At 50.1% G+C, this 12,429-nt stretch overlaps 1 protein-coding gene across 3 annotated transcripts in view; it reads left to right on the top strand.

The window, feature by feature from the left end:
- COL5A1 (collagen type V alpha 1 chain) overlaps positions 1-12,429 on the top strand; it is a 399,673-nt gene that overhangs the window by 322,710 nt on the left and 64,534 nt on the right. For all 3 annotated transcript variants that reach the window (XM_075324351.1, XM_075324352.1, XM_075324349.1), the window contains exons 13-25: positions 1,314-1,406; positions 2,895-2,951; positions 3,060-3,113; positions 4,663-4,716; positions 4,826-4,879; positions 4,961-5,014; positions 5,091-5,144; positions 5,266-5,310; positions 7,096-7,149; positions 7,628-7,672; positions 7,767-7,820; positions 10,129-10,173; positions 11,547-11,600. In XM_075324351.1, coding sequence (XP_075180466.1) covers positions 1,314-1,406; positions 2,895-2,951; positions 3,060-3,113; positions 4,663-4,716; positions 4,826-4,879; positions 4,961-5,014; positions 5,091-5,144; positions 5,266-5,310; positions 7,096-7,149; positions 7,628-7,672; positions 7,767-7,820; positions 10,129-10,173; positions 11,547-11,600 — 717 coding nt within the window. The remainder of the gene's footprint in view (positions 1-1,313; positions 1,407-2,894; positions 2,952-3,059; positions 3,114-4,662; positions 4,717-4,825; positions 4,880-4,960; positions 5,015-5,090; positions 5,145-5,265; positions 5,311-7,095; positions 7,150-7,627; positions 7,673-7,766; positions 7,821-10,128; positions 10,174-11,546; positions 11,601-12,429) is intronic.

The raw sequence follows: 12,429 nt of genomic DNA, 5'->3' as shown, positions 1-12,429 counted from the left end.
GGGACAGGATCCTGTACAGCCGGGCCACGATCCATTAGAACCAGGGGACAGGATCCTGTACAGCTGGGCCGCGATCCATTAGAACCAGGGGACAGGATCCTGTACAGCCGGGCCACGATCCATTAGAACCAGGGGACAGGATCCTGTACAGCTGGGCCACGAATCATTAGAACCAGGGAACGGGATCCTGTACAGCCGAGCCGCGATACATTAGAACCAGAGGACAGGATCCTGTACAGCCGGGCCACGATCCATTAGAACCAGGGGACAGGATCCTGTACAGCTGGGTCACGAATCATTAGAACCAGGGAACGGGATCCTGTACAGCCGAGCCGCAATACATTAGAACCAGGGGACGGGATCCTGTACAGCCGGGCCACGATTCATTAGAACCATGGGACAGGATCCTGTACAGCTGGGCTACGAATCATTAGAACCATGGGACAGGATCCTGTACAGCTGGGCTACGAATCATTAGAACCAGGGGACAGGATCCTGTACAGCCGGGCCACGATCCATTAGAACCAGGGGACATGATCCTGTGAAAATGATGCCTAAAGGTGACGGCCTAAACCCACTACATTACAAGCTATTCAAGCACATGACCCGTTTTCTGATTGACAGGTCAGGGTAGGGCCAGATTTTGTTTTTCAGTTTTGCGGCCATCAGCCAGCCGCGGGTGGATGGAGTTTTGGCCGCCCCGTCTTGGCCATATCCTTAGTAAACAGAAAAGTGAAGTGTGAGCCAGACATGACTGTGAAATTGAAGACCGCTATTATACTTGATATTAACATTTTGCTGCCCTTTAGTTCCATTTTTATCCCATGCAGTTTTTGCCTGTGCCACTAGAGGGGAGCAGTGTGCTGGATTTCAACGGCACCTGATGCACGAGCCTCCAGCGCTGCACAGGTTAATCGTGCACTCATTAAGCCTCGCGGCTGTGGCTCATTGCCCTCTCTTTGCTGCAGTAAAATCCTTATGATATAAATGTGATTTATCTATAATTCAATACACAGCAATTTCATGGAGTCTTGATGGGGCCTTTTAAGCAGGAATAAATCTAAGATCTGTTTTCATAAAGGCAGCAGCACGGCCGAGAAAAAGAAGAGAAAGCTTTGTTTGGAGGCAACAAAATGCTATTTTACTGCCTAGAATAAAATCTTCACTGCCGGGCGGCCAGCGAGGGGGGTCTTCCGCTGTGGCCTGGTGGTCTCGCCAGAGTGTGTAGATTGTGCATTCAGTATGTAAAGCCCTATATGTAATGGTGTCTTGTACCCCTCAGGTTTTCATGCTCTGTTCTTTTTTCTTTTCAGTTCCGATTCTCAGGGGGAGGAGACGGTTCCTCCAAAGGACCCCAACTTTCTCAACAAGAAGCCCAGGCTCAAGCCATGCTACAGCAAGCTAGAGTAAGGACGCAGCCGGGACTGACAACCAAACCCCCCATGCTTTACAGTGCAGCTCTGCTTGTGTAGATAGGTTCGCTCCCCCGCGCTTTACGGTGCAGCTCTGCTTGTGTAGATAGGTTGTCGCGCTCCCCCATGCTTGTGTAGAGAGGTTGTTGTGCTCCTCCATGCTTTACACTGCAGCTCTGCTTGTGTAGAGGTTGTTGCGCTCCCCCATGCTTTACACTGCAGCTCTGCTTGTGTAGAGGTTGTTGCGCTCCCCCATGCTTTACACTGCAGCTCTGCTTGTGTAGAGGTTGTTGCGCTCCCCCATGCTTTACACTGCAGCTCTGCTTGTGTAGAGGATGTTGCGCTCCCCCATGCTTTACACTGCAGCTCTGCTTGTGTAAAGGTTGTTACGCTCCCCCATGCTTTACACTGCAGCTCTGCTTGTGTAGATAGGTTGTCGCGCTTCCCCATACTTGTGTAGAGAGGTTGTTGTGCTCCTCCATCCTTTACACTGCAGCTCTGCTTGTGTAGATAGGTTGTCGCGCTCCCCCATGCTTGTGTAGAGAGGTTGTTGCGCTCCCCCACGCTTTACACTGCAGCTCTGCTTGTGTAGATGGGTTGTTGCGCTCCCCCACGCTTTACACTGCAGCTCTGCTTGTGTAGATGGGTTGTTGCGCTCCCCCGTGCTTTACGGTGCAGCTCTGCTTGCGTAGATAGGTTGTCGCACTCCCCCATACTTGTGTAGAGAGGTTGTTGTGCTCCTCCATGCTTTACACTGCAGCTCTGCTTGTGTAGATAGGAGAAGGTCAGTGCATGGAGAGCAGATTGCGTTTATAAAAGGCCAGTCACATCTTATTACATGAGTAAAATTGCACAGTCCTTGTTACTATAAGCGACTGTACAATTTAAAGGGAATCTGTTAGCAGGTTTTTGCAACCTCATCTAAGAGCAGCATAATGTAGGCAAAGAGACCCTGAGTTTAATGATGTATGACTTAGATTAGTGGCTGCAATCGTTGTGACACAGTGAAAGATTTTAGATTTTGCATGTAGCAGAGCTGGGAGAGCTGCAATCCCCCCACACCAGGCTTTCAGTCTACATTTCCATAGATAGAAGCTGCTAATCACAGAAGGGGCGAAATCAGAGTAGAGCTCAGTGCTGCTGAGACCCACTAATGATAAAGATAAGAGGCTTAAACTAACCTTGTAGGTAAACAAGGCGGATGTGCAGTACCCGTGCAGAAGACAGAGCAGCTTTGGCACTGAGCATTTCTGGCTGTCTGCTACCGCCATCGCCGGGAGCAAGAGCAGCTGATCGGCGGGGGTGCGCTATGTCGGACCCCGGCTGATCAGACATTGATGACCTATCCTAAGGACCGGCCATCAATGTAAAAGTAGTGGACAACCCCTTTAAAGTGCAGATTTAGTGAATAGGAAATCCCCCTTCCAAACCTCATTCTTGGAGCAAATTATAATCCATGCTTTTGTGTGTTTCTGATTTCAGCTGGCCTTAAGGGGCCCGTCTGGCCCAATGGGACTTACTGGAAGGCCCGGCCCACTGGTGAGTAACGAAGGCTTCCTGTTACCGGAGTCAGGTGATCCTGAATGTTCAGCACAAGTGCGTGACTGCTGAGAGATTAATCTGTGCTGTTCCGCTGTTTTCTTCCAGGGATCTCCAGGTCCTTCAGGATTGAAGGGAGAACCAGGTGATTTAGGGCCACAGGTAAAATATATACATAAGTCCTCGTGCGTCTGTGAGTGCGGGAATCTGTCATATCCTGCAGAAAACTCTGAGTACATGACAACGTGTGTCTGTCCATTGCTGTGCAGATAACAATGACTACTCCGTCTGGTTATGGTGACAACTGGTACCCTAAGTTGTTACAGACCCCCGGTAATGACATCACTGATCAGACAGGAGACCCCACGCCTTATACTAAAGCAGCAGCCCCTCTATTACTGCTGACAACCGACCTGCACACAAATGTGAGAGGTGTCAGCCCCGCCCCTGGTGATGAGATCACTGATATGATGTGTGATCAGACGGGAGACCACACCCCTAATTCTACAGCATCAACCCCGCCCCCTGGTGATGACATCACTGGTATAATGACGTGATCTGACAGGAAACCACACCCCTTATTATACAGTGTCATCCCCGCCCCCTGGATGACATCACTGGTATAATGACATGTAATCAGAAAGGAGACCACACCCCTTATTCTACAGTGTCAGTCCCGCCCCCTGGTGATGACATCACTGGTATAATGACGTGTAATCAGACAGGAGACCACACCCCTTATTCTACAGTATCAGCCCCGCCCCCTGGATGACATCACTGGTATAATGACATGTAATCAGAAAGGAGACCACACCCCTTATTCTACAGTGTCAGTCCCGCCCCCTGGTGATGACATCACTGGTATAATGACGTGTAATCAGACAGGAGACCACACCCCTTATTCTACAGTGTCAGTCCCGCCCCCTGGTGATGACATCACTGGTATAATGACATGTGATCAGACAGGAGACCACACCCCTTATTCTACAGTGTCAGTCCCGCCCCCTGGATGACATCACTGGTATAATGACGTGTAATCAGACAGGAGACCACACCCCTTATTCTACAGTGTCAGCCCCGCCCCCTGGATGACATCACTGGTATAATGACATGTGATCAGACAGGAGACCACACCCCTTATTCTACAGTATCATCCCCGCCCCCTTGTGATGACATCACTGATATAATAACGTGATCATACAGGAGACCACACCTCTTACACCATTTGCTGGCTAAATATTTTTTTTTCTTTAAAAAATTAATACTAGAAGTGTAAAGTACTGCCCGTTACCTGCCCGGTTTCTCCGCTGCCCTCCCCCGCTGTCTGCACCCCACATTGTGGGTGCTGATAACAAACGACACCGCAATTGGACAAATGAGGGCAGAATTATAACAGGGGATAGGTAGGGATGTGCCAAAAATATATTACATTTTCATGGAAATCCGTTTGGGCCTATAGGAGCCATGAAATCTTCCCCCCCCCCATGCCCCTCGTATTTCCCATAGGCAGAGTGGGTAGGGGGCTATGATTATTGGGGGCTCAGATAGTGGCTGTTGTGGTGTAAAGATCCTATAAGCTGCTGTGAAGTCACACCGGACTGTCCTCCGCACCGTGCATGTCATTCTCACTGTATGGCCCATGTTGTATATAGTGCTGCTTACTCTACACCTTACTTATGCTTTCCTGGGGTCTCTCCGTGTTTATCTTCAGGGTCCTCGTGGTTCTCAAGGAGGTCCCGGACCCACAGGGAAGCCTGGACGGAGGGTAGGTGCACAGATCTTCCATCGCCGGCAGTACTGTGAAGCGACCGGGGGATAACGGCTGATAATATACAGTAAGTTACGACGTCTGTGACCCGTCTCTTGTATTCCAGGGCCGGGCAGGGAGTGATGGTGCCCGCGGTATGCCCGGACAGACTGGACCCAAGGTACAGTGTATTGTATGGAGCATCGCTGTCTGTTACGCCCTGAAACAATACCCAAAATACCTGATCTTGTTTTGTTTGTAGGGTGACCGAGGATTCGATGGTTTGGCTGGTTTGCCTGGAGAGAAAGGTCATCGAGTAGGTCCAGGTCTATTGATATGATCATTCATCGGCCATTATTTTGAGGTGGTTAATACATTTTATTGGTTGTTAGGGTGAATCTGGTCCCCACGGGCCTCCCGGACCACCAGGAGAGGACGGTGAGAGGGTAAGCACATTATCCTATAAATATGGTATGTGAAGCCCGCTGCTGATGTACGGGCAGGTCCGGGGCCGTGCCACTCGGGTTGGGCGGATGATGCACTCAAGCATCTTGTTGCTTTCCTTAGGGCGATGACGGAGAAGTCGGACCTCGGGGATTGCCAGGCGAACCTGTGAGTATGTTACCTGTCAGGCTTTGTATAGAGTATATACTGTACATTGCAGAGTTCTGCGTTGCTGGAGATGGCGGTATCACATTTACTATCATCTAATATATAAAGCTGAATGTGTGTATGTGTGTGTGTGTGTGTGTGTGTGTGTGTGTGTGTGTGTATGTATGTGTGTATGTCAGGGATTGGCATCTGCACCGTCGCAGCTACAGCCACAAAATTTTGCACACTCACACGTCTGGATCCCGAGAGCATCATAGGCTATGTTGTGAGGCAAAATTTTAACCCAGCGCTTTACAGTTATTCGCCAAAAAACCTGCCTCCATTAAAGCAAATGGAGCTGGGAGCCACAGTGCAGCCAGAACTTCAGAAGAATGCGCAGCCACGCCCTTATATGGAATGTTGCACAATGCAGCCAGGGAAAGAGACAGACACAGACAGGGAAAGAGGCAGACACAGGCAGGGTAAGAGACAGACATAGACAGGGTAAGAGACAGACACAAAGACACAGACAAAGAGACAGAGACAGACATAGGGAAACAGACAGGGAAAGAAAGGGAAAGAGACAGACCGGGTAAGAGACAGACAAAGACAGGTAAAGAGACAGACAAAGAGACAGAGGGAAAGAGAGAGACAGGGAAAGAGAGGGAAAGAGACAGACAGGGAAAGAGACAGACAGACAGGGAAAGAGACAGACAGACAGGGAAAGAGACAGACAGACAGGGAAAGAGACAGACAGGGAAAAAGACAGACAGACAGGGAAAGAGGCAGAGAGACAGGGAAAGAGGCAGAGAGACAGGGAAAGAGGCAGAGAGACAGGGAAAGAGACATAGAGACAGGGAAAGAGACAGAGAGACAGGGAAAGAGACAGAGAGACAGGGAAAGAGACAGAGAGACAGGGAAAGAGACAGAGAGACAGGGAAAGAGACAGAGAGACAGGGAAAGAGACAGAGAGACAGGGAAAGAGACAGAGAGACAGGGAAAGAGACAGAGAGACAGGGAAAGAGACAGAGAGACAGGGAAAGAGACAGAGAGACAGGGAAAGAGACAGAGAGACAGGGAAAGAGACAGAGAGACAGGGAAAGAGACAGAGAGACAGGGAAAGAGACAGAGAGACAGGGAAAGAGATTGAGACAGACACGGTGAAAGAGATTGAGACAGACACGGTGAAAGAGATTGAGACAGACAGGGAAAGAGACAGACAGACAGAGAGATATATACAGAGGGGGAGACAGACAGAGAATGGGAGAGAAACAGAGAGACAGTTACTATCCCGGGCGTTAATACATTCTATTTATACATTCTATCCCGGGAATGTTAATATATTTTATGTTAACACCAGTTATTAACCCGGGTGAAGCCAAGTAGTACAGCTAGTAGTTATATAATACTGATAACACATAAATGTAAGAGTAAAGGGGCTGACGCACTGTCCATGCTAGTCAGATAACAGGCCATCAGTCCTGAGGGTCCTACGTTACCCCAACTGCAGATATGAGGGGAAAGGATTGGGCTGCTGCATCGCAACATGTCTGATCCTTTGAAATATAATGTGGACGTAGCTTTATTGTGCCAACGTGGAGGCCTCACAGAGTGAGACGTGGAAAGGTCCGGTGTCAGGGCTAGAACGGCCTCCTCGGATTTTGGACCCCACTGCTCCGTCTGCAGCGGGAATGTTTGGCTGTAACCGTGCGGAGGATTCACCCACTCCTCGTTTACATTAGTTACACATTGTAGAGTATTATACTATCTACTTTATCATATTAATTCCTCTGTTTGTGTTTATAGGGGCCACGTGGTTTACTTGGACCAAAGGGACCTCCCGGCCCCCCTGGACCACACGTAAGTCTTCCCTCCTGTTCATTATCCCGCGGGTGGTCACATCGGGAAGGCCGTATCTGCAGTAATCCTTCTCTCGTGTCATCCCACACACACCCTCGCAGCGGGTAATGAGCCTGAACCGGGCAAAGTTCTGCACATTTCTCCTCTTATTAAAATATTGCTGATAAGTTGCATCATGGAAACGCTCAGAGCAGCGAAGACGCACAAATCTGGATCCATCATTGCATCTGGTGATAAATGATGATTGGCTATAATGCGGGGGGGGTCGGTGTGCGGCGTGATGCGCATGTCGTATTCCCACCATTAGATGTCCATCAGGACATAAGCGATGGATCGGCCCTGATTTATACTGACCACACCACAGGTCTCATTGTGGACCGGAAATGGCATCATTGGTTATATTAATTTATCCACTAATTTGTGAGAAATACAACATTTTCCCCATGTTTGTTATGTTTTCTTCTGGTCCCCAATACAGGGCGTTTCTGGTATGGACGGACCAGTTGGACCCAAAGGCAGTGTGGTGAGTATTAATATATGAAATTAGTGAGAGCCATTTATACAGTCATGTCTGAGAGAATAATCTTTATGCTGATTTTGCTCTCCTTTTCTTTTAGGGACCTCAAGGTGAGCCAGGACCCCCTGGTCAGCAAGGAAACCCGGGTGCACAGGTGAGGCTGGAGTGCTCGGACATAGCTGAGATTGTGCACCCCACATACGCAGCGTGTACCCCACATACTCTGTGTATGCCCCACGAGCTCAGCGTATGGCTCACGTTCTCAGCATACAGCCTGTGTACTCTGCGTATGCCCCATGTACTGAGCATGTGCCCCACACACTAAGTGTATGGTCCAAGTACTCAGCCTATGCCCCACGAATTCAGCGTATGCCTCAAATACTGAGCGTGTGCCCCAAACACTGTGTGCCCCACATACTCAACCTATGCCTCACGTATTCAACCTATGCCCCACGTACTGAGCGTGTGCCCCACATGCTTGGTGTATGCCCCACGTACTGAGCGTGTGCCCCACATGCTTGGTGTATGCCCCACGTACTGAGCGTGCGCCCCACATGCTTGGTGTATGCCCCTAGTACTGAGAGTGCGCCCCCACATGCTCAGTGTATGCCCACACATACTGAGTACGCCCCACATACTGAGAGTGCGCCCCGCATGCTCGGTGTATGCCCCACGTACTGAGAGTGCGCCCCGCATGCTCGGTGTATGCCCCACGTACTGAGAGTGCGCCCCGCATGCTCGGTGTATGCCCCACGTACTGAGAGTGCGCTTCACATGCTCGGTGTATGCCCCACGTACTGAGGGTGCGCCCCACATGCTCGGTGTATGCCCCACGTACTGAGAGTGCGCTCCACATGCTCGGTGTATGCCCCACGTACTGAGAGTGCGCTTCACATGCTCGGTGTATGCCCCACGTACTGAGAGTGCGCTTCACATGCTCGGTGTATGCCCCACGTACTGAGAGTGCGCTTCACATGCTCGGTGTATGCCCCACGTACTGAGAGTGCGCTTCACATGCTCGGTGTATGCCCCACGTACTGAGAGTGCGCCCCGCATGCTCGGTGTATGCCCCACGTACTGAGAGTGCGCCCCCACATGCTCGGTGTATGCCCACACATACTGAGTACGCCCCACATGCTCGGTGTATGCCCCACGTACTGAGAGTGCGCCCCGCATGCTTGGTGTATGCCCCACGTACTGAGAGTGCGCCCCCACATGCTCGGTGTATGCCCACACATACTGAGTACGCCCCACATGCTCGGTGTATGCAGATAAGTAGGAACTGGGTTGATTGGTCACTGCAGTGATCCCCGGTTTCCTCTTAGGCCATTGTATGTGATGATGAGACCGAGCCGGACCTGAAGCTGCTCTTGTCTTATAAAGTATAAAAATAAGAAAAGGTCAGATAGTGCGGGCCTCACATCACCTTCATAATACCCGGGATGTATTGTCAGACTGTATCTCTCACTAGCGATGGAGATGTATAAAAAATACAATATTCGTGAAAACGTGGTGACTTTTTTTTTTACTGCATGTGTCAGCAGCAGAAAACCCAGTAGAAATCTGCTCTGATTATTGCCCTTTCTTTTTGCTACATTTTTCCTGGTTTTTATGCCGATTTTTCTACAGCATTTTTTTTTTTTTTTATCCGTTTTTTTAGTCCGGTAATGTTGGGATTCTGCACACGATAGCATTTTTTTAAGTTCTTCAAAAAAAAGTCTAAAGTTAAAAAAAAAAAAATAAACACCAAAACACGCCCGGTTCTGCAGCGCCGTTGGACTCGTCATGAAATCGCATCCACTTTGCTTGGACTGTTAAATATTATTTATTATTATTATTAATAATAATATATATAATATATATATTTTACCTAAAAACCCCAACATCTCGGCTATGTGTGAACACGGCTCTAGCTCCAATCTGCCGTTGTGTAATTCTGGGCTGGGAGCCGCAGCAGAAATAATGAGATGGATTCCGGTCCTCCCCGTATCCTTCACCAGGTGGCTGCGGCTCTGCGCCGGGGAATGTCCTTGCCTCCAGTCTTTCTTCCAGTATAACCTTGTCAGTGCCAACTAGACCTCTGGTTTTATTTATGAAGTGTCCAGATGGTGAAGTGCAAGTGCCGGATTCCCACTGGGCCGCCGTCTTGAAGGGTGATCTTCTGGTGACCTTTTTGGAGATTCTGAATTTTAATGGGGACAAACAAATTTCCATGAGTAACTTGATGGAAACCGGGAGCGGCTGATGCTTCTGTAGTCATGTCAGGAGCAGCTGTAAGTGTCCTCAGCCCCTAAAATAGAGAGGTATAGATACCCCCCCCCATGTATGAGAACCATGTGAATACACTGCCCCCCCCCCTTCCCCAATATGGTTATTTAGTTTCTGAGTCCTTTCTTTTTTTCTCTAATGATCATAAATGATAGAACCTTAAAATCTTATATATCTCCCTTTTTTTTCTGCAGGGTCTTCCGGGTCCTCAGGGAGCGATTGGGCCACCAGGAGAAAAGGTAACGTGTAACGTGTCCCAGCTGCTGTGCCCCCCCCACCCCCCACAATAACATCTGCTGTAGAGCGTCCGTCCGTCCATATATCTTCCCTTTCATGTCAGTACTGGAGACGGGGAGATGTGCAGGGATAAAACATTGACCTCACCCATTAATAACACTGTTTACATAAATCCTATACAGCCGGGGCTGCCGAGCGCTCGCCTTTCATGTCTCCATTAAGCACAAAATAAATCACATAACATGTAATGTAAACGGCATGTAACCATCCGGACATGAGTGGAGACATGTGTAACGGCAGGGACCGGCACTGTCTGCCTGGGTGGTGGTGGGAGACAGATGAGGTCAACAGGAACCTTCCACCAGGGCGGTCAGAGGCCCTGCAAAATAGAGCATAGCCCTACTAACAAAGGTGACCCCTCAATCAGCGAAGATAGTGCGTGAGGACAATGTAGGGGGGTGTAGGGCGATGGTGATATAATCGAAACAATGAAATTAAGTCCTCACTCGGCCGTAACGTATGAAGAAAAAAAAAAGCTCTGGAAGAAGAGGAGGAAAAACGAAAGTACGTGGCTTCCAGGCAGGGCCGGACTGGGACTAAAATTCAGCCCTGACATTTGGGGGTGCACAGGCCTACTTTTTGCGTGTGCACTTGTAGATTGTGTAACACGACCATATAACATATTTCAATAGGAAGGAGGAAGCTGCGGTCACCGGTACCGCCACTGCCGCGCTGCTCAGCAGTGTGTGCATGCCGGGAACACTATCACACAGCAGAGATGGCACACACTGCTGAGGAGCGCAGCGGTGAACGCGGCCCACTACAGGCACCGGCCCATCTGGCATTTGCCAGAATTGCCCTATGGCCAGTCCGGGCCTGCTTCCAGGTTTCTTGGCTTTCAGTAGATGACGTGGCGGCCGTGGCCGGGCGGTGGAGGATGCCATACCTGCTCTTATCTCCGGTGCTTCACAACACAAGGAGCATCTTCTGATAAATATGATAATTACATTCATACCATCTTCCACAAATAGAAACATCTGATTTTCCTTCCAGCCTGAGATTATTTGTATCATTCCTACAAGACGGAAAATACATAGAAATGATTATTTGTTCACAGGAAAGATATAAAATGTGAGATTGCTCTGCGTTTGATGTTCCCCGCACGCTGCGGCTCCTCGGACCGCTCAGCCTCTATACGGGCTGCAAATAATTATTTTCAGGAATTCAAAGCTGCGGTGATGAGCGCACACATTTACATAACTTTCCATATTCATAAGAGCCGGATGTTGATGTTGTTTTGATGTAAAACGTTGGGAAATATTGTTTGTTGAGGCGTAAGCTGCAAATCTGAATCTATCTTTTTGTGATTTTTCAGGGACCATTGGGGAAACCTGGTTTACCTGGAATGCCGGGAGCAGATGGTCCACCTGTAAGTATCGCACCGCCCGTCCGCTCCGTGTGACAGATGTATGGCTGGGGAGGCTCTACACTATGGCTGCCGAGTCCTCATCGTGTGACAGGTGTATGGCCGGGGAGGCTCTATGGCTGCTGAGTCCTCTCCGTGTGACAGGTGTATGGCCGGGGAGGCTCAATGGCTGCCGAGTCCTCTCCGTGTGACAGGTGTATGGCTGGGGAGGCTCTATGGCTGCCGAGTCCTCACCGTGTGACAGGTGTATGGTTGGGGAGGCTCTACTCTATGGCTGCCGAGTCCTCACCGTGTGGCAGGTGTATGGCCGGGGAGGCTCTACACTATGGCTGCCGAGTCCTCACCGTGTGACAGGTGTATGGCCGGGGAGGCTCTACTCTATGGCTGTCGAGTCCTCACCGTGTGACAGGTATATGGCCGGGGAGGCTCTACTCTATGGCTGCCGAGTCCTCACCGTGTGACAGGTGTATGGCCAGGGAGGCTCTACTCTATGGCTGCCGAGTCCTCTCCGTGTGACAGGTGTATGGCTGGGGAGGCTCTACTCTATTGCTGCCGAGTCCTCTCCGTGTGACAGGTGTATGGCTGGGGAGGCTCTACTCTATTGCTGCCGAGTCCTCTCCGTGTGACAGGTGTATGGCCGGGGAGGCTCTACTCTATGGCTGCCAAGTCCTCACCGTGTGGCAGGTGTATGGCCGGGGAGGCTCTACTCTATGGCTGCCGAGTCCTCTCCGTGTGACAGGTGTATGGCCGGGGAGGCTTTATGGCTGCCGAGTCCTCTCCGTGTGACAGGTGTATGGCCGGGGAGGCTCTACTCTATGGCTGCCGAGTCCTC

The sequence above is a fragment of the Anomaloglossus baeobatrachus genome, chromosome 9, assembly GCF_048569485.1.
Source record: "Anomaloglossus baeobatrachus isolate aAnoBae1 chromosome 9, aAnoBae1.hap1, whole genome shotgun sequence".
NCBI lineage: Eukaryota > Metazoa > Chordata > Amphibia > Anura > Aromobatidae > Anomaloglossus > Anomaloglossus baeobatrachus.
Note: the sequence above shows the minus strand (reverse complement) of the source record. Positions and strands in the feature narration are given on the sequence as shown.